Below are 22,501 nucleotides of genomic sequence, written 5' to 3' on the forward strand. Positions count from 1 at the left end.
GGGACACTGGAAAACATGGGGACACTGAGACACTAGGGGACACTGGAAAACATGGGGACACTGAGACACTAGGGGACACTGGAAAACATGGGGACACATGGGAAGGCTGAGACACATGGGAAGGCTGAGACACATGGGGACGCTGTGAGACATAGGGACATTGGGAGACACTGAGACATTGGGACACGGAGACACTATGTCCCTATTTCTCCCAGTGTCCCACATCCAGTGTCGCTAGTGTCTGTGTCCCCAAGTCTCCCAGTGTCTGTGTTCCTAGTGTCTCAGTGTGCCTAGTGTCCCCATGTCTGCCAGTGTCCCTATATGTCCCAGTGTCCCCATGTCTATGTCCACAACTGTCCCCATGTCTCCCAGTGTCCACAAATGTCTGTTTCCCAGCCAGTGTCCCTAGTGTCCCCATGTCTGCCAGTGTCCCGATGTCTATGTCCACAACTGTCCCCATGTCTCCCAGTGTCCACAAATGTCTGTTTCCCAGCCAGTGTCCCCAGTGTCCCCTAGTCTCCCAGTGTCTGTGTTCCCATGTCTATGTGTCCCTAGTGTCTTAGTGTCCCCAAATGTTTCAGTGTCCCCATGTCTCCCAGTGTCTGTGTCCCTAGTGTCTCAGTGTCCGCATTTCTCCCAGTTTCCCTAAATGTCTGTGTCCCCATGTCTCTCTGTGTCCCCATGTCTCTCTGTGTCCCCATGTCTCTCTGTGTCCCCATGTCTCTCTGTGTCCCCATGTCTCTCTGTGTCCCCATGTCTCTCTGTGTCCCCATGTCTCTCTGTGTCCCCCGGGTCCCCATGTCTCACTGTGTCCCCAGTATCCTAGTGACATGGGGACACACTGAGACATTGGGACACTGGGAGAAATGGGGACACACTGAGACATTGGGACACTGGGAGAAATGGGGACACACTGAGACATTGGGACACTGGGAGAAATGGGGACACACTGAGACATTGGGACACTGGGAGAAATGGGGACACACTGAGACATTGGGACACTGGGAGAAATGGGGACACACTGAGACATTGGGACACTGGGAGAAATGGGGACACTGGGAGAAATGGGGACACTGGGAGAAATGGGGACACTGGGAGAAATGGGGACACACTGAGACATTGGGACACTGGGAGAAATGGGGACACTGGGAGAAATGGGGACACTGGGAGAAATGGGGACACTGGGAGAAATGGGGACACTGAGAGACTAGGGGACTGGGCGACATGGGGACACTGACACTGTAATACATAGGGACACTGAGACACTGGGTGACTTGTGAGACTGAGACACTGGGAGCAATCCACCTATACCGCAGAATCAAACTGTGAGTAGTTTGTTGGTGATTTTACAGAATTTTCTCTGTCACTCCTTGTGATTATACAAATGATTAAGGCTGGTATTTTTTTCCAAGAAAGGTGGCAACCCTAACTACTCTTCATATACTCTTGCTTCAATGAGCACTATAGGGTCAGGAACACAATCATGTATTTCTGACCCTATTATGTTAAAACCACCTGGCCCCTTCTTGCCTCCCTAAGTATAGTAAAATATAACTAGTATTCAAGTCTGCAGCTGCTGGCTCTGCCTCTGAACTGACTGTCTGCTGACATCATCAGAAGTCTGAGCAAATTACAATACTTCCCCATAGGATTGTCTGAGACTGTCAATTAGGCAGATCAGGGGCAGAGCCAGCACAAGTCCAACATAGCCCTGGCCAATCAGCATCTCCTCATAAAGATAAATTGAATCAATGCATCTCTATGAGGAGAGTTCATTGTCTGCATGCAGAGGGTGGAGACACTGAATGGCAGTGCTGCACACTAGGCAGTACTGCCCCAGGAAGCACCTCTAGCAGCCATCTAAGGAGTGGCCAGTGGAGTTATTTTCTCTGAAAAAACAATGTTTACTGCAAAAGGCCTGAATGGAATGATTCTACTTACCAGAACAAATAATAAGCTGTAGTTGTTCTGGTGACTATAGTGTGCCTTTAAGTTTGGAAGCTTAAGAGGGATGTATGTGAACAAAACTTGTGTGGACTGGCTGACAATAAAATTAGTTTAGGTAATGCAGACGTTGGTCTCTCTAACACTGTGGCATGTCCTCTTTCTTCTACACTCACTACATACACCTTTTCTCTGTCTCAGACTATATACCAGGAACTTCTGCCTGCTAGTAAGAAGGTAAGGAGACAAGTGGACCAGCGAGTGCTAGGGGACAGTCCTTAGAAAGCATGGAGTGAGCGCATCATTAGATGCATTTATGCCAAGCTCAGCGTGCTGCCTGCATAGTATGCCCTTAATTGGACATTCATGCCAGGCTGTCCTTCAAATTCTTTGGACAGACATGTCCCCGTTTTGGGCATGTTCTCCCCTTTTGGCAGGTCTGGTCACGTGATTCGCACCAGTGGCCAACCCTTTTACCCCGCCCATTGACTTCCTGCTTCACTGCTGTTAGGGGATATGGATTTACTTGAAAGATGAAAGCATAAATTAGAGAGAGATTAGCATAGAGTATGTGTTTTCTTATAGCTGCATCCTATGAGTTTCCCTCCAGCACCATCTCCATCAGATACATGACGCTGGGGAGGTATGATTATTTTAGTGTTTTTGGTCAATAAGATTCCGTAATTAGGCCCATCATAATTGCCAGCACCAGGCCCACTGTGCTCTTAATCCGGCCCTGAGTAAAACTAGCATGTTTACGTCACGGGGTAAATGTGTCCCTAAGCAGGGGTCTTAATAATGTAGGTCACTGCAAGGGTAATTTGATTAAAGTACTGTAACAAGCATGGATGATACATAATGCCAGTTCGCATTATCTGAAATAATTATGTATTTTATAAATGTAATGATAAATGATGCATGACAAGACCTTGCATAAATTGAACCTATTTTGACAAAATTACTTTAACATGTCAGCCCATCTGAGTACTACCTAGGTATCTTTAAGGATCGAACTTTGGACACACATGTCTTAGTTCAACAATTCACATCAGTAGTTTCAGGTGTATTGTTTCAACCTTGAGAAGGCAATAATGATATGAGACCTGTGTTCTACTGATCTTGCATTGCGAATGTTGTATTCTCTGTATGTTCATTAATTTTTGCGTTTTTTTTTTGTTTTTTTTTTCAGGATCAGAATATTTCAAGTGTGATCACCAGCGTTCTGTGTTTTTGTACATGTCCTCCTTGAATGACAGTTATTCCATCGATACATTTCCATGTGCTAATTACCGAGATTACAGAATGGGAAAATGTACTAACTGTGAGGATTTTTCACCACGTGGCTGTCCTGTTTTAGGTACAGAAAAAAAAGATAAAGTATATACCATTGGTCTCATTTTTGCAGTAAAAGCAAGAATTGACTTTTGTTATTTTTAACTTCATGTACATGTGATTCATTTCTCTGCATTGCATATAAAAATCTAACAAACCCTACACTACCTGTCCTTCTTTACACCGCTCCAGTGTCTATCTTTACTCATCACAAAAACTACTTTCTACAACAAAGCTGAAATCAGTCTTCATAGTGTTAGACTGTTACTAACAAACTATTTCTACTCTCACCCAAACACCAGCCAGCATGGCACACAGACTACAGTGCTGCTGTACAGCAGCCTGGGAGTGTGGAGGAGAACATTTTGGGCAATATTTTGGTGCAAATGTAATACTAAGAATTCCAGGTTTTAACTTTTTAACTGTACTTGCAGAACTTGAACATTATGCCTCCTTATTGTCAAAACGAATATATTCAACTGGCATTTTAAAAATCGGCTTTTTTAACAATGGCAGCAGATCCCTTACAAATATCCACACTCAGAATATTTGACCAGTTTATTTACATGTTACTTTCCCACATTCAGTATATGTCCCTTTGTATGACGTTTATTTTTCTATCGAAAGATTAATTTTATAATCGAATACTTCACAACCCCCCCTCCCCCACCCCTCCAAACGTAGACCAGAAATTACATTTTGATTTAAAGAAAATCATCTAGTAAAGGGATTAAAACGGGGCCAGTTCCATCTCCTAGTGTGCCAATATTAATCATATACTTTTCAGTACTCTATATTAACACCTATAAATCTACGGGTCATCGGCACATATATGACGTGTGTGTGTGTATATCAATCGTAAATGTGCTTTTGATTAGAGAAAAAGAAAATGTAATTTTATAATATGTGTGTGTGTGTGTGTGTGTGTGTGTATGTGTATATATATATATATATATACACGATGCAGCCCACTAACTTACTAATTTCCTAAACAGCAATTTTAAAGCCCACATACTGTAATAGTTTTATTTAAAAACCGCTCACCTAAGCAAAAATAATGGGGGTTTAGTTAAATTATAGGATCCTACACTGCGGAAGCCTGCCACAACGTCAATGTACCCCATTTTTGGCAGGCCCTATCCTGGCAACATAATGCCTGAGCTTATGAGATGAATCCACCATATATAATTTATTACTATTTTTGTATTTATTTTTGCACACATTTTCTGTCTAATTGCTTAATATGTGCATTACAGGTTTTTATGCTGATAAGTGGAAAGATTATCTTGTGGCAAAGAATCCTCCCATGACCAAAGCTTTTTTTGACACTGCAGCGAAGAACCCATATTGCAGTGAGTAAAATCGAATTTGAATAAAATAGAAGCTGTCAGACCGCAATGATTGTGGTTTGGGGAACTTGGTGACATCATTGCTTTCAACTGAATAATGTGAGCTGTGAATAATAAGGATCTGTAAAGGGTTGCACAGGGTATACATTTTTCCTTTCCTGTGGCCTACGTCTTTGTAGTGATACAATTAGGGCTCCAAACTCTTCTGTCATTTTCTTTTTTTTTCCTTAATTATTTTTCTTTTTACAGTTGGACCTATTTTAATATCATTGTGTCGAAACAGCCTAGAGATACTTTAAGCTCTGGGACTGCACAGTGATCTTTAATCTTTGTCTGTGCTGCTGTTTGGGCATTCAAGTTTAAATTATCTCCAACACTTGAGGGAACAAACCAGCCCTCCTGTACTTTACTACAAAGAAAACAAGTGTGCAGCTCGACCTTGATTTCATGCAGATGTACTTCCAGGATTTGGCACACAGATCTGGAAAACCAGATCCTTTACTATACATTAAATTAGGGGGAGAGGGGGAGAGTTTTTTTTTTTTCTTTTTTCTTCCAAGGATCTTTATTACAAAACATACATTAAACATCTTGCTGTCCTGATGACCGTTTTTAAAATCTTTTACGCAAAGAAAATATACCGTAACTGAGATTTTAATTTTTAGAAGATGGTTTTTTTTTTTATGTGTATATTGTCCAAATCGTGAAAAGAATAAAAATAAATCCAATTTGACATTTTTCACTGTCGATTGTTGCAGTATAGGTTTTGACCTGAATTTAGCAAGCCCATTGTCCATTTACTGATTCAATAATCGGTAGTACGTGCTATCACTTGATAACATTTCCCATAACGCACCTATCATCCTCTTTAATCAGAATATTTTTTTTAGAGGAGTCATAATAAATCTAGCCAAATGAGCAGTTTGAGAAGGTATTTACTCAAATTAGCATCAACTGGCTACACAGTATTCTAATGTGTGAAGGGAAGGTTTTTGCTGTTTTGTAGGTACCATGAGCTAGAACAGAATACAAGCTTAACCAAAAATTAATTTTATTCAATGTCTTCTATTGACATGTTCAAAGTAAATCTCCCTAGAACAGTGATGGCGAACCTTTTTGAGCCCGAGTGCCCAAGCCGCAATCCATGCCAACTTTTATTTTCCTTAAAGTGCCAACACAGCAATTAAACCTGAATACTGAGGTTTAAGTTTAGAAAAAACAACTCGTACTGTTGTCCGAACTAATTAACAACTTTTTGTTTTAAAAGAACACAACAACAGAGAGTTCAATGATACAAATTTTAAATAATGATATCAATAGATAAAATTAAGCTTATATTTATTAGTATCTCCAACAAATGCAATTCATACACATTCAGACACTGCTGAATACGCGCGCGCACAGACACTGCTGAATACGCGCGCGCACAGACACTGCTGAATACGCGCGCGCACAGACACTGCTGAATACGCGCGCGCACAGACACTGCTGAATACGCGCGCGCACAGACACTGCTGAATACGCGCGCGCACAGACACTGCTGAATACGCGCGCGCACAATGCATTGAGGGGTGTATGTGTTTGTCTGGGGGTTGCTGTTTGTGTGTGTGGGGTAGGGGTGGGGGTGTGTGTGGTGGTAGGGGTGCTGTGTGAGAGGGTTGTTTTGTGTGTGTGTGAGGGGTGCTGGGCGGGGGTAGGGGTACTGTGTGGGAGGTGGGGTAGAGGTGCTGTGTGGGGGGTAGAGGGTCGTGTGGGGGTGGGGTAGGGGTACTGTGTGGGGGGTAGAGGGTCGTGTGGGGGTGGGGTAGGGGTACTGTGGGGTAGGGGTACTGTTTGTGTGTAGGGGTACTGTGGGGTAGTGTGTGTGTGTGTGTGTGTGTGTGTGTGTGGGGGGGGGAAATGTGTTTAATAAAAAAAAAAAGTATATTCAATCATTATCTTCTCTCCCCTCCCCCCCCCCCCCCCTTCTTACCTTTAATGAAGGAGGGGGTGGGGGACACAGTCATCCCTGGTGGTCCGGTGGTGGTAAACACTGCTTCCGTGTTGGGAGGCAGGGGGCGGGATCTGTGAAGCAGCTCTCCTGTCCTCCCACGCGATGCTGTGTGGAGTGTTGCCATGGTAACGAGTGGCAAAGCTCCACACAGCATCGCGCAGGAGGACAGGGGAGCTTCTTCACAGATCCCTCCCCCTGCCTCCTGACCCTGAAGCAGAGTAGGCGCCAGCTGTTTCGGGCAGGCAGGTGCCTACTCTGCATTAATGGCGAACCTATGGCCGCGTGCCCACAGACAGGGCCCGGCGTGCCATAGGTTCGCCATCACTGCCCTAGAATATTCCAAATAGGACTAAAACATACTGTAAAACACAACGTTAAGATTTTTTTTCTGTTCTAAAATTCTAGTTTCTTCTGCTGGCAAGGAGACCATAGCACTGTATTTTTTTTTTGTGTGTGTTTATTAAAATATGTGAACTGCATTCAAGACAATCTCTTATGCTTTTATTTTGTAAAAGCATTTTGTTAGATCAGGTGTCAATGTTGCATTATAAACTGACAGGGCCTTAGTTATACATATTATTACTCGGGAGCACTACATTACATTAAATTATTAATATTGTAGATGCTTTATAATCTGCAATAGCACAAAATGGTGACTGTGTAGCAGTGTGTGGCATCATTTGTCAGCATGCTGTAATGTCCTTTTTCCCTTTTTTCTTCTTCAGTATTTCATTATCACTTGGACTTTGTTACGTTGAACAGTAAAACTAGGAGGGGGTATATTACCATTAAACTTGTGTCAACCGATGGAAACCGAACCGAGTACACCGTGGATCAGTAAGTATTGTGATTCAATCTCTGCAAAGGAAGATTAGTGATTAAGGCATGGCTTGTCCTTTAAGGGTTAAACTGATGGAAACTTAATTCCCCCAAAAAGTACCCGTAATACTGTGCCATAGCAGTTCTCCTGGCAGACTGATCCTCATCCGGTGATGTCACTGCCCCTCGCTGGAGTGAAGGGATGGTGGGCAAGCTGTCTATGTTGGCAACGACAGATGTTTAATGTGTGCCTAATTGACATTAGCCAACCCGGACCTCATGTTCTGATCTAGCTAATGATACTGCTTTAAGTGGAGTTACATTTCTGGCAGCAAATGACTATACCTCTGTATATGCAGCATCCCATAGTTATATTGTACATAGTTACACTGCACATGCTGCAAGCACCATGACCACTTTGGGTCATTGAAGTGGTCATGGTGTTTGGAATAATCCTTTAATGTATGATTAATGATGAACATATGATTTTATTTTTTTTTACTCTATTAATTTTTGATTTATTTTTAGAAGGGATCCTGCAACATTTGAACAATATCAAGAAGTTAGCCTTCTTGCTAAATTTGACAAGGATTTTGCTGTGATTTCAAAAGTTTTTGTGACTTTTACAACTGGTTCAATCATAGGACCAGCGTGCAAGCTTGAAGTTCAGCGAATGAGACTAAGACCAATTACACATCTTAACAGGTAAATGTTTTATTTTGATCGCTAAGTATATTATTATAGTGTGACAATGTGATCCACGGACTTTAACTTTCCCTGCTAAAACAGGCTACGCTCTAGCAACTTCCGTACCACCTTCTTTCCCTTTCTCTACTGGTAGTGAGAAGAAGTAAAAGTGAGGTGAGGGATCTGAAGGGCTGCCTGGTCTCTCTCTGGTGTCAACTTTATTAGCTGTGCTTTCTGATGTACAGACTGCTCCCTTGGCTGAGGCAGAGGATTATTGGTTCCATGTTAACTACTGCATCTGCTTAGCGTAATATTTAAAATAAGTGACTGGAACACTTCAGAGTAATTTCACAGGTCTCTCTGCTGTGTCTTACTTACTGGATGCCTGATACCTAAATCAGCTCTGTAACAAGATGCCAAACTTGGCAGAAAGTGGTTAACGTGCAGCCTTTGTCTAGAGCAGGGGTTCCTAATTTTTTTCTGTGGAACCCTTTGAACCCCTCCTCCCCCACCCCCCCAACCACCGAGGGAGCTGAGCAGGGAGATCACTGCTTCCTCGCACCCCGCAGCCATTTTATTTTTGAAACTTTTGGCAGAACCCCAATTGATGTTCTGCGGAACCCCAATTGGGGAAACACTGATCTAGAGCAAGAATAGCCACCCTTTGGCACTCCAGTTGTTGTGGACTAAATCTCCCATTAAAGCCATAATGCTGGGAAAGCATTGGGGGAGATGCCGTCCATAAAATCTGGAGTGCCAAAGGTTGCCAACCCCTGCTCCAGAGTGTCCAACTGCAGATCAATATGTTTACTCTCATTATGGCCAGAAGTCCTTCACAAAAATATGTTCTTGGGTTGTTGTGCAGGTATTGCCAAGATTCCAACTTTCTCACTGCATTCCATTCTGGTTTTAGTTTTAATCACTCAACAGCATCTACCCTCTTAAAGGTGTTCAACATCCAGTGTGGCATGGAACAAGCTGAGCAATTTCATTTGACTTTGGTTGACCACAAAAGCTTATTAAAGTGGCACTGTCACCCCCCCCCCCCATCTGAAAAATAAGTATTTTATAAAGATAGAAATATATAGTATTATAAAATACTCATTATTAAACTAAACTATCAAATTCCAACCCAATCAAGAGCTAAGCAGAGACAAAGTAGGGACTGATTTCTCTCTGTATTTCTCCTATGCTTGACGCGTCTTGACACAATGCAGAGCCTAAGAGTCAATCCATGCAACTGTCATCAGTCTCGCGGGATTCCCCATAGACGTCAATGCTATACTCTTGCGTATGTGAGAGAGTACTGCAGTGACGTGGGGTCCTGGCACTAAAGCACCTGGAGTTGAAAGGGAGCAGCCTGACCAAGATTGTGGCACCTACGAGTGACTCGTTCACGGAAGTAATTTCAGTTATCTGCCCCGTCGGCCATCGGACCCCCAGCAGCGATGTCACCATTGGAAGACTCTGTGAATCCAGCAACGTGATCCAGATGGTGACTGGACTTTAAGTGCAACTTTAAGTAAACTCAAAAGCTAAGGACTAAGTGATGAACCCCTAAACTGGTTTCAATCACACATATCTAAATCAGACCTAATTAGTGTCCTACTCATACAAGTTTGCATGTGGGGTCTCACAAAGTTCAGTTCTCAGCCACACCTGTTCTTCATATTAACATCAACTGTGCACATGTATGCAGATGACAATATGTAACTAAATCAAATCTATCACAGCTAACCGTTGTATTACAGGAAGATTATTTAGTTTAAAGTTGGATTTTTTAAAAATAATCTTTATTTAAATACTGGCAAACATTGCTTAAATTAATCCCTAATTAAGCATTAGGGCAACTGTAACTTACTGGCCACTAACCGTACTTATAAATATTTTGTTGAAAATGTATTTGTATTTATTTAGTAAAAAAAAAACGTTAGGAAGGCTGAACTTGATGGACACGTCTCTTTTCAGCCTGTGTAACTATGTAATATAAGCATTAAGAAATAGAGAAATCTCATTGAATCTTGTCCAGTAAAATAACTGACAATTAAATTAAAGATATGTGTCAAATAAATCAAATGCAATTTTTTTTTATTTTTTTTTAGTAGAACAAGAGGAGGGGTACAGAAAGCAAAAGGGAAGGGGTATGGGTTTACAGTGGTTTTGGTTAGCATCCATATTACAGAACAGATGGACATGATGAAAGAACACTGTGTAAGCACATTCAAAAAACCTAGTATACATCGAGACTTGTAAGGGGATTCTGCCTGCTTGAACCCTTTACTGAGGCTGAATCTAACAAGTATTACATAGGTAACATTTAGCCCAGGATGTAAGGGTAAGGCACACCAGTAATCATGAGGGGTTCCAAGGTTTGGAAGGAACATGCGGAATGAACAGTCGTCCTCATGGGAGTTATGATTGCGACCAGTACTCAAGGCTCGCTGGAACCAATATGATTCTTGATATCTCATTCTGTGGTATGTGGCTCTCTCATATAGTCTATTTGTGTTTTTATTCTTTATTTATTCCTCCCACCTTCACCTCTCCCTCACCCCTTCCCCCACACCAAAAATGAAGCCTAATACCTTTTGCTGCATTGGATACCGACATGGTTCAAGAGCATTTTATCTGGCAAGTCAGCCATGGTTACATCGCTGTGTAAAAAATACAATCTACAAAGAAAAATAAACATAAAAGATGGTTACATTGCTGTTTAATATTAGGGGCCCCTATGAGTTCCATGTTGTAATTAAACTTGACCCTGTCAAATAATTTTGGTCTGGGGGGGGGGAGTAATCGTATGTCTTAAATTTTGGGCTATAAGGTGACGGGCCATTAGACATGTCTCCTCAGTGCGGATTGGGGGAAAGTTTTCCACTCCAAAGGCATTAGCAAGAGGCTGGTAGTGTCATTTCTGCGAGGAGGATTGATTTTAGCACAAGACCACCATACATGTATCATGTCCCAACCTCTGCCTGGTTATCGTGGAGTCATATACATTAAGTAGTGTGTAAGGAACATTATTGATTATAGCATTGCAATGAAATGCATTGTCCCTTACATGTTTGCTAATTAGGAAGGAAACACCTTTTGTTTTTTTTAGTTTTGAAGCAAGTGTGGAAATCAATCAGAAAAAGGGGGGAATACAATTTTGGTCGTGATACCCATTTAAAATGTGTTTCTTGGTAAAACACAACTTGAGCACCTTGTTTGCGTGCTTCTGCCAGTGCTAACCTGCATTTATGGATTGACTTTAACCCTTTTGCATTTAGGGAGAGAAATTTTAAACCTATCATTTTGTTTTATAGTTCAGGCTGCTGTTTCCCTCATCTTGTAAGTTTTGTGCATTGTACTGCAACAACATGTTTTAGAATTGTATCATCTTTTTTTATCTGGGCCACCACATATAAGCAGGGCCGGTGCAAGGATTTTTGCCTCCCTAGGCAAAAGTAAAGTTTGCCGCCCCCCCATGTGACATCACAATGCCCCACCCATATGATCTGCCATGTTAACTAACGCCAGTGCTGGAGTGCCGCTGTGTTTACATTAAAAGGCCTGCAGGGACAGGCTCTAGACACCAGAACCACCACATTAAGCTGCAGTGCTTCTGGGGACTATTGTGTTTCTTTAACGTGAGGTAAATTGGAGATTAGTGCCACGAATAATATGCTAGATTGCCTACTTACAACCAGATGAGGATGATGATGGGCTCTAGCTGCAGTCTGGCTCCACTGGTCTGGTGTAGCACAAGCTCTCTGGAGGCTGTTTGTAACTGTGGTCACAAAAATCAATGTTCTGGGAAAACTGGAAGCAGCTCCATTTTTTGGGGGCCTTTACACTCAAGGTCTGGGTCCCAGGGTCCACCTTCATGTTCCACCAATGAGTTTGTTCACAGGGGGTGGAGTGTGTAGGGATGTCCTGATATGTGTGTAAGGAATGCATTGTGTGAATCTGTGTTTGTATGTGTAAGGGCTGCAAGGTGTATTTCTGTGTGTGTAAGGGGTGCATTGAGTGTGTGTAAGGAATGCATTGTGTGTTTGTGTGTGTAAGGGATGCATTGCGTGTATGGGTTGCATTGCGTGTGTGTGTGTGTGTAATGCATTGTGTGTTTTTCTGTGTGCAAGGGGTGCACTGTCTTTGTGTGTAAGGGGTGCATGGTGTGTGATTGTGTGTGATTGATGTCAATCTCTCCCCCCTCCCTTGTCACTCCCTTCTCCCCGTTGTTACTCTCTTTTCCCCTCCCTGTCAATTTCTTTCTCCCCCCTCCCCTACTTCTGTTGTAGCGTGGCTGAGCCCTGTATGGCCCGCGGGTACAGGGAGATTTTGTTTCCTGTACCCGGCCACACTAAACGGAAGTGCACACTCAGTGTGCACTTCCTGTTAGTCCGGCCAGGTACAGAAGACCGATGCTCCCTATACCCGCGGCACATACAGAGCTCGGCCACGCTACAGTGAGGGAGAGACAGGAGGGAGCGCTGAGCGCTTCCCTCCTGTCAGCCCCTCTCCTCATGCTGCGCCCGGGCGGTGCACCCTAATGGACGCACCTGCCTGGGCAAAGCTGCAGCATGAGCACTCGGGCGGCTGCAGCATGAGGGGGGCTGGGGCTCCTGGTGGTGCCTAGTCCGCCTAACAGGTATATAAGCTTCAGAACTCCGTGGTGTCTCTTAGCCTGGATATGGACCCATGTGCAGTTATGAATGTGACACTAGGACCCCGTGCAGAAAACAAAAAGGTAAAAACCAAGAAAATAACATAAAATAACTATATACAATTTGCCGTTCAATATCACCACTATGATTAGAGTGGCATATTAACGGAGTATACATGGCAGTGTAGTGCCGCACGGGGGGAGGAAGATGCACCTACGTTATAGGCCCTCTTCATGGACCGAATTCCAACTTAGTGGCTACCAGGGAAAAACTGTGAAGCTTGTCTTTTCAGATTGTATTGAAAAATAGATTAAATTCAGTTTGTTTTTTTTTTTTTTTTTTTTTTTTTAAACTCACTTTTTTTGTGAATCTTCTTCACATGGTTGCCATCTTCTCCTTTGGTGATGGCTTCCTTTATGTTAAATTAAATAATATTGCTGAATTGTTTCTCTCATCCAACATGCAATGTTAGAAGTGTGGTATATATCTATATATAAACAAAAAATCTTACTATTTATTTATTTAGACCTGTAAGAAGATTCTTATAACTTTTTTATATATTTATTCATTTTTTTTCAGACCAATATTGTGCCGATATGACTTTGTTTTACTTGAGAACATCGAAGAAGAACTGAAGCCAATACCCTGCCAACACACCAACCTGGTGGTGGATGAAAATCTAATGGATTGAAATTTACTGCTATAGATCGATCAGGGAAGTTTACCAGTGTCTGCTTCCATTTTCACTGTGACAGGATGTAGTAATGCAGAAAGGAGTTGTTGAATTCTTCTGCAATGAAAACTTCATTCTAACTCTCTTGCACTTGTCTGAAAAAACCTAGACCTTTTTGTCTCCCCACAAGATGAATCCACCTAATAAATTAAAGGTGTTGTTTAACCCCTTAAGGATCAAACTTCTGGAATACAATGGAATCATGACATGTCACACATGTCATGTGTCCGTAAGAACTTGGTAGCAAAATTACTTCCGTTTAAGTTTTGGTATATATTCTCAATCAGGGGTCAAGTCCTGGGGAAAAAAGTGTGGGAACTCCCCCTCCCCCCCCACCCCCCAAAAACAAACAAACAAACAAACCCCAAAACACTTATGCATATATAAACGCGTGCACACACATACACTCACAGACGCACATACATACTCAGACACTCACACAGTGGTGTATTTTAATTTTGTGCTGCCCTAGGCATGACTATACCTGAGCACCCCCCTAACCTAAATTTACCACCCCTTCCTGTCAAGAGCGCACCTCTTCCTAATTAAGAACCCACCCCTTCCTCTTTAGACTCCACCTTTTCCTGCTCCTTTAAAAGAAATACTATAGTGCCAGGAAAACAGCTGTTTTCCTGGCACTATAATTCCCTATAGTGCCCCCCTCCCCCACTCCCCCACTCAACACTGAAGGGGTTAAAATCCTGTGGGTAATTAGCAGATGCTGGATGTCCTCATGCACAGGGTGGGGACGTCCAGCATCAGTTAGGTGACTTTTGGTCACCTAACCACCCGAAAGTCCCTCTAGTGGCTGTCTGGTAGACAGCCAGTAGAGGTGGAGTTACCCCTCAAGGTAATTATTGCAGTTTCTGAGAAACCGCAATAATTACACTTGCAGGTTTAAGGGGACTGGGACACTGCACCCAGACCACTTCAATGAGCTGAAGTTGTCTGGGTGCCTATAGTGTCCCTTTAAGCACACTCTCTGACAGACACCCACACTGGCAGATACACACTGACAGTAACACACACACTCAATGACAAACACACAGACGTCACTAATTTGACACACACATTTACTGACACACTCATTCATTGACAGACACACAAACACACTGACAGACACACACTAATAGTCACACACACACTAAATGACAGACTCTCACTGATTTGACAGACACTTACAAACATACACTAAGAGAAGCACATACATGCAAACAAACACTAACAGAAGCACACACACACACGTGCATACACTCATACGCACACACGTGCATACACAAACAGAAGCACATACATTCATACATGCATACACTAACAGAAGCACATACACGCATACACACTCGTACATACGCTAACAGACGTAAGTACACTCATGCACACACACTGACACTAACAGACATAAACTAACAGACATACACACACACACACATACATACACTAACAGACACACATACACACTAACAGACAGACATACACACTAACAGACATACACACATACACACTAACAGACATACACACAGACATAAACACATACACTAACAGACACACACACATATATACAAATTATTATTATTATTAAATTTAACATTGCCCACCCACCCAGCCTCCCTACCTTTTAGGAAACCTGTCATGGGGGGGGGGGGGCACCTGATGGCACCCCTTGCCCCCCGGTGGGCGTCTCTCTCCCTGTCACACGCGGCGAGGGAGCTGTGTCCTCTCTGCTCCCTCTCGCGGCGTGGGTTGTCTGCTGATGCAGGGAGCCAGAATATGACCGCATATTCTGGCTCCCTGCATCAGAAAACGGCACGCAGCGAGAGGGAGCAGAGAGGACACAGCTCCCTCACCGCGTGTGACAGGGAGAGAGCCAGCCACCCGCCGGGGGGGGGGGGGGGGGGGTGTGTCGTCTATCCCCATGACAGGGGGAACACAGGGCATTTGGGGGTGGCATTTTTTCAGGACTTGAGCCCTGTTCTCAATATTGTTTACTATTGCAAATCAGACAGAAAAGTTTTACATTAAAAGTATGTGTGTGTCTGTATATGTATATATGTGTTTAATGTTTATAATGTGTATATAATATTTTTCTTTTTTGTATGTACAGCCCTTTCCTTGTGCCAGCTAACCCAACTGGCATAACCTTTAATGTGATTTTTGGAAAAGAAAACTATGTAAAATAGTTAATTATGTGTAATAATTTTATTTTTTTATTTATGTACAATAATTTTTATTAAACAATTTTTTTTTTATACTCTACCAGCAAAGGGATTTTATACTCCCCATAGGATTTGAGATCTATATTCTTTTGTTACTAAATTAATATAAATGTAAAGAATATGGAATAAATGAATTTTTTTGTTTGTACGGTAATTGTTCTTGAAAATGTATCTTTACATTTTTGATGTACAGTATTTTCATATGAGACAGGTTAAATAATCTTTAACTTTCTATGCTGCATATCTGTCTACCAATTTATTAAATATTCTTTTATATAACTGATGAACATTACGTGGGTCATCTCAATAGTTGTCTGTTGTGCCTTCCTACAACCCCCCCCCCCCCTACCCAAACCAGACAATAATTTTTTCCTAGTAAACGCTAAGAGCAGTGATGATAAACCTTGACATATGTTGGCACGTAACATTTCCTCCTGTGGTGCTCAGCCAAGCTTAAAACCAAGATCACCCATTTTAAAATACATGCCTGACCTAGTAGTAGACCAAGTATCACATGTAATCCAAAAACATCTACAGTGCCAACACACATAGTCAATAGTAAAAATAAATCTGTTGGTGCCCTGCCCAGAGAAAAAAATCCACATGCGGCAGCAGGGCAACAGCGTTGAGGGGTGCCTGTAACTGCACTTTCCTGAATAAAGGGGATAACCCTACTGCGATAACCACTTATAGAATCAATACAGAAAACACCTAAAGTATACTAATGCACTTCAGGAGGGGAAGTCAGAAGAATATAGAAGAAACTTTTTCTTTAAGAAAATGAGTTACAGATGACTCAAACCACAACAATTTAAATAAGTACAATAATACCCCAGTGGAAGAAACCTTAACTGACATGTACAGGGTAGACACAGGCTGCCAAACAAGGAAGGGCAAATTAGGTTTAGAGAGATCAGTGGTACCTGGGGAATACGTATGGTGATTGCTACAAAAGCTTTATCTACCAAAGGCTGGACTAAAACCCACGATTAAACTTTTTTTTTTTTTAACCCCTTAAGGACACATGACGTGCCTGACACGTCATGATTCCCTTTTATTCCAGAAGTTTGGTCCTTAAGGGGTTAAAGCACATTAGAGTCTCCAGATGGCTTAAGAGACCTTTCTTACTTTGTTTCTTCCCCATTACTCTCTCCTTTCTGTCAAACATCAGGAACCTTAGCTGCTATTAGGATTTTATAACCTTATTATATCTACATAAGTGTGTTTTGGTTTTGTTTTGTTTTGTTTTTTTCCCTATACACATTGTCTTGACCCTATAAGATCTGGTGACTATAGGGTCAAGATAATGTGTGTTGGAGAAAAGCACAATTATGTAGATAAGCCCCCAAATAGGGCTACAAACATTTGAGCAGCTTCTCTGGTGTCATCAAGCTTTATTACAATTTGTCACATCCAAAGCATTGTGCACAAAAGGGACATGCTCAACAATAAATGGAAAGGAAAGGAACACCACCTACCACACAAATACCTACAAAGGCCCCTCTGTTAGGAGTCACTCCAATAGAGATACCCTCACTTACAAAGACCCTCAAACAAAAATAATAAATAGATCAAATCACCAGCTAAGGGACAACTTTAGCCGCAATAGAAGAGACTATACCTCTCCTAACAGCAAAAGAAACGACCATACAAATGTAGGAGATACATATAGATGGAAAAAACAGGCTGTACATTTTGATAAACACCAATCAGATTCCAATAGATCTAAGAGAAGAGTGGAGGACAATGCCCTCTCGTATAATAGATTCTCACATTTAGATCGGTCACCAAGACAGGAGGATTTTTGGGAGCTTCAGGAGAGGGAAAGATACAAATGTTCCCCATTGGGAAAGAGGAGGAGATCTATAGAAGAAGGGGAACTAGAGGAGGAATGTCTCTACAACAGAGGAAAAAGAGACAAAAAATAGTCAAAAATGGTATTTTTAACCTCACGGATAGAGTACTTTCAAAATCACAGCAGTCACTACTCGAGAAAGGCCTCAAATTTGCCCCGACTAGGACATTAGACAAATTTAGTACCTATCTGGACCTCAATAGATTCAAAAGGAAAATGTGTTTGAAGAAATTTTTTCATAAAAAGCCATCACCAAGACCCATGACAAGTGAGGGTAATGACACATTTGTACATACCGAGCTGAAAGATAAATCCCACTTCTTCCCCAAATTCTGCATCTCTAATGAGATGGCCACATTCGAAAAAATGGTTATGAAAGATATTAAACGTATCAAACCTATTGGTAAAAACGAATATAATCTCACCTTTCAAGAGAGAGATAGTTTAAAGAAATTCAAGAATGACGATACACTGGTTATCAAACCAGCCGATAAAGGGGGTGGTATCGTCCTCATTGAGAAGAGAGATTACATTGAAGAATCAAATAGGCTATTGGGAGACACTACAACATATACCATTCTAAATAAGGACCCAACCAGTGAAATTAAGGCCAGCTACACCAGACTGATAGACAAAGGCAAACTAGAGGGCATTTTCAATAAAAAGGAAGCAGAGTTTTTAAATATTCAATATCCTAGGATCCCAGTTTTTTATTATTTGCCGAAGATCCACAAACATCTCACCAAGCCCCCAGGGCGCCCAATTATTTCAGGGATTGGATCTATATCCAGTAGGTTTTCTCAGTATATCGATCAGTGCCTACAGCCTATAGTGAAGAGATGCACAGGCTACCTGAAGGACACTATCAATGTCCTTCAGGTACTCAAAGATATTGTATGGGATGACGAATGTTGGCTGGTAACAGCCGACGTTAGTTCATTATACACTATCATACAACACAACAGGGGATGCGAAGCGACCAAATTTTTTCTGGAAAAGTCTGAACTTTTTCCACAGTCCCAGGTTGACTTTATTCTGGAGGGAATAAATTGGATCCTCCACAATAATTATTTTTGGTTTAATGAGACATTCTATCTGCAAGTCTGTGGCACGGCGATGGGCACCAGGTTTGCACCCAGCTACGCCAATTTGTTCATGTCATACTGGGAACAAATTTTCATCTTTGGCGATAGTAGATGGGGTGCAAGCCTGGTGTCCTACCATCGCTATATTGACGATATTTTTTTCGTTTGGAAGGGCAGTAGCGAATCCCTAGATATGTTTTTTTCACATATTGAGGACAACGATTGGGGGATTAAACTCACCAGGAATAGTAGTAGAAATTCCGTCGAATTTCTTGACCTCAACATCTATATTGAAAACAACAGCATCAAGACTAGTACCTTTTTTAAAAAGGTCGATGTAAATAGCTACATCGAAGGCACAAGTTGCCACTACTCACCCTGGTTACTCAATGCACCAAAGCCGCAACTGCTTAGAATAAGACGGAACTGCACAGATATTACCATGTTCCATAAGCAGGCTCAAAAAATCAAGACGGATTTTTTAGATAAGGGCTATAACAACCAACTACTAAACAACGCTCATAATGAGATAAGCCTTAAAGAGAGAGAAACCCTTCTGCAATATAAGGCGAAACCAATCACCCTTGCAGATAAAGAATTGGCCTTTATTTGCGACTTTAATGTACAGAGTAAGCAAGTTAAGAAAGCCATCCACAAACATTGGCCAATTCTCAAAAATGATGAGACATTAAACATTCTGTTACCAGAACGGCCAAAAATTATCTACAGGGGAGTATCCAATCTAAGAAATAGTCTCTCTAATAATAACTCAACTAGAACTAAAGTTTTGAATCCCTTTAATGAGTCTAAAGGCTTCTACGGATGCGGAATCTGCGGGGCCTGTAAGAACACCAATAACCATAAGAGAACAGTCAGGGAATTTTCAGATCCTAACGTCCCCAATAAGAATTATAAAATAAAGGATGTTATTACTTGTCACACTAAAAGGGTAATTTACATGCTGAAATGCCCATGTGGCCTCCTGTATATTGGGCGGACCATACGCCCCTTACAGGTAAGGATACAGGAGCATGTCAGAAATGTAAAAAATGGATTTGTGAAGCATAATGTATCACTCCATTTTAAAGATATACATAATAGCGATCCTAAAGGCATGTCATTTATGGGCATTCAAAAAGTTATTACAGATTGGAGGGGAGATGATTTAGTGAAAAAAATGGGCAAGGCTGAGATGAAATGGATTTTTCAATTGGACACTCTACATCCTAGAGGTCTCAATTATGATTTTGAACTTTGTCATTTTTTATAATTTTATTTTTATATTTATTCTTATTTTATCCATTTTCCTCTCAGCCTTTGCGCATGTCTCCCACTGTGAACAAACAGAATATATGTGATTCATTCCATTTGTGTAACAAACTGGTTATACACCACTTTAAAAACAACTATTATATTAAAGACTAATTCTTATACCAATTTTTATACTCATATACCCTGCCCACAGGGCTGATGAGGTCAATGTCCATATATGGATCATAAAAATTCGAGTTTTATTTCAGATTTTGTAAAAATAATGATTTGATGTATATCCCTTTAAGGGAAGAAACGTTAATGACTATACCCAGATATATCTATGTATCCTATATAAGGCAAAATGCCCTAGATGGAATACATTGTAGCTTGAAGGTATGCAAATATATAACTCTGTTTGGGACATATCTTGAAATGAACTCCTTTTTCTCCTCTGATCTCCATTTTTCCTCTTTTTCTTTTTATTCATTTTTTATGTTCATGAAGTTTACATATTATGTCTGACTTCCTCTTTCTTTTCCCTTCGTTGCCCTTATGTTCGCACCACATAATGAACAATGGGCATATATATGCGATATAAACAAACTGCCAGTGAGCAAAATGGCGGCTATGGGAAAAACGGAAGTGACGTTGCGGCAAGTACGATACGTCACTTCCGCAATTACGGACATGTATAACAGATGATGAACACACCTCTCCCTCCATTGGCTGATTCGGAAGGCGACAAGCACCAATGAGAAAGGCTTTTGGGCTATTTAAACCGGCGGGATTTTACAAGCAGGATACCGATTGAAAAAGCCTTTTTATAAGGCGAAACGCGTCTCGGACGAGGACTCACCATTATTTTATGGGACTTTTTATCTTTTACTTTATGTAAGTGTTTTACTTAAATAAATTTTTTACTGTCTATATGAGCCTACGTCCTGCATCTATTCTCCTGCTTTATAAAGAAGAGCAGTGCCCTCTTAAAGGCACTATATCCATCACACTGAGAGCCCAGTTTGCATTGGCTCTCTTAAAGGTGAGCAAGTACCTGTATTTGATTTTCTGATATATTGGGTGAGGGTAATACACTAGGACTTTGGTCCATTGTTCCCTTTTCTCTCCCTTTCTCTGAGGACCATCATTCAACTATTGAAGAAGTCTGGTATTTGCTTTGAAATACCCCTGCGCTTATGACCTGAGCCTATCTTTGTTTGGCTCTAAACCATGTGAGTTTGTTACATATACAGCTCTGTTTAAAGTACATCCAGTTCAGATATACTGCACTATTGTTCCCACTTTATATTTTTCCCTCTAGATATTCCCGTTTGACATACCCCTTTTTGCAAAGGGTGAGTTTATAAATTAGCGCTCCACTGGGTTTTGTTTGATGTGACTTTTCTGTTTCACTCTCATTACCCCACTTTTCTTCGCATGCTATTGTGTTAAGGTTTGGAGGTACCTACACGTGTGTGAGCTGCTTAGTGGAACTAGGTTCTTCACTACACTATATTTAAAGCGCCTAAAAGCACGGTTTATTTGCTACTACTCAACAATAAATGTGCTTTGCCAATCAAATAGTCCCATAGAGAAGCATTGAATTCAGTGCTTGTCTGTGAGATGCAACACAGGATGTTCAACATCCTTATGCAATGTATGAGGATGTTGAATGTCACAGAATGTATTGTGAGTCCTTAAGCACCCTCTAGAGGCTGTCAGGCAGACAGCTACTAGATGTGCATTTTTAACTCCACAATGTAAAAATTGCTAAGTCTCTAAAATGACAGTGTTTTTTTTTTGTTGTTTTTTTTTTTATAATGTGGGATAAAAATGGCAGAGCCACTGCATCCATACCACTTCACTGTGATTATTGTGGTATTTTAAAGTTAAATTAACATAGCAGTATATAAAAACATCTAAAGTAAACACATTGTGCTATAAAACGTAACTTTAAAAAAACTAAACTTTAATTGGGGATGCAGAGTTACAGCCAGGAAAGGGTGATTTAACTCCTAAATGGCAGAGAATTGAGCACTAAGATTGAAGGGGCATGGTCTATGCACCAAAACTACTTGGTTAAGCTAAAGTTGTTTTAATGGTTAGAGCAGGGCTTCCCAAACCTTTATGACCGAGACCCACTTTTGAAAACGCATATTTTCAAAATGAATAAACTTGGCAGCTTTAGAGGCAGAAAATTGGCACACCATGACAATCCGTTTTAAATGCATACAATTGGCACACCATGGAAATCCGCTTTTGAAGCATACAGTAACCCCATTTCTAAAGAAGCCCAATCTTGACCCTAACTCCCCATCCAACTATCATCCTATCTCGCTACTGCCTTTTGCATCCAAGATCCTTGAACGAATTCTTTGTTATGAGAGTGACAGACTTCCTCGAGTCCAACTCTCTGCTAGACCCGCTTCAGTCTGGTTTCCGCGCTAAGCACTCTGTGGAAACGGAACTGACCTAAGTATCCAATGATCTACTCGCTGCAAAATCTTGTGGTCACTACTCTTTTCTAATTCTCCTTGACCTGTCTGTGGCTTTTGACACTGTTGATTATCAACAGCTTCTTCTCATCCTCT

The 22,501-nt window shown here is 41.4% G+C and overlaps 1 protein-coding gene across 1 annotated transcript in view; it reads left to right on the top strand.

Annotated features, from left to right (window-relative positions):
- LIPI (lipase I) overlaps positions 1-13,845 on the top strand; it is a 44,981-nt gene extending 31,136 nt beyond the window's left edge. Inside the window, exons 6-10 of the mRNA XM_063448543.1 lie at positions 3,134-3,301; positions 4,533-4,628; positions 7,344-7,455; positions 7,966-8,142; positions 13,353-13,845. Coding sequence (XP_063304613.1) covers positions 3,134-3,301; positions 4,533-4,628; positions 7,344-7,455; positions 7,966-8,142; positions 13,353-13,464 — 665 coding nt within the window. The 3' untranslated portion in view covers positions 13,465-13,845. The remainder of the gene's footprint in view (positions 1-3,133; positions 3,302-4,532; positions 4,629-7,343; positions 7,456-7,965; positions 8,143-13,352) is intronic.
- The last annotated feature ends 8,656 nt before the right edge of the window (positions 13,846-22,501 follow it).

The sequence above is a fragment of the Pelobates fuscus genome, chromosome 1 (genome assembly GCF_036172605.1).
Source record: "Pelobates fuscus isolate aPelFus1 chromosome 1, aPelFus1.pri, whole genome shotgun sequence".
In the NCBI taxonomy this organism is placed as follows: domain Eukaryota; kingdom Metazoa; phylum Chordata; class Amphibia; order Anura; family Pelobatidae; genus Pelobates; species Pelobates fuscus.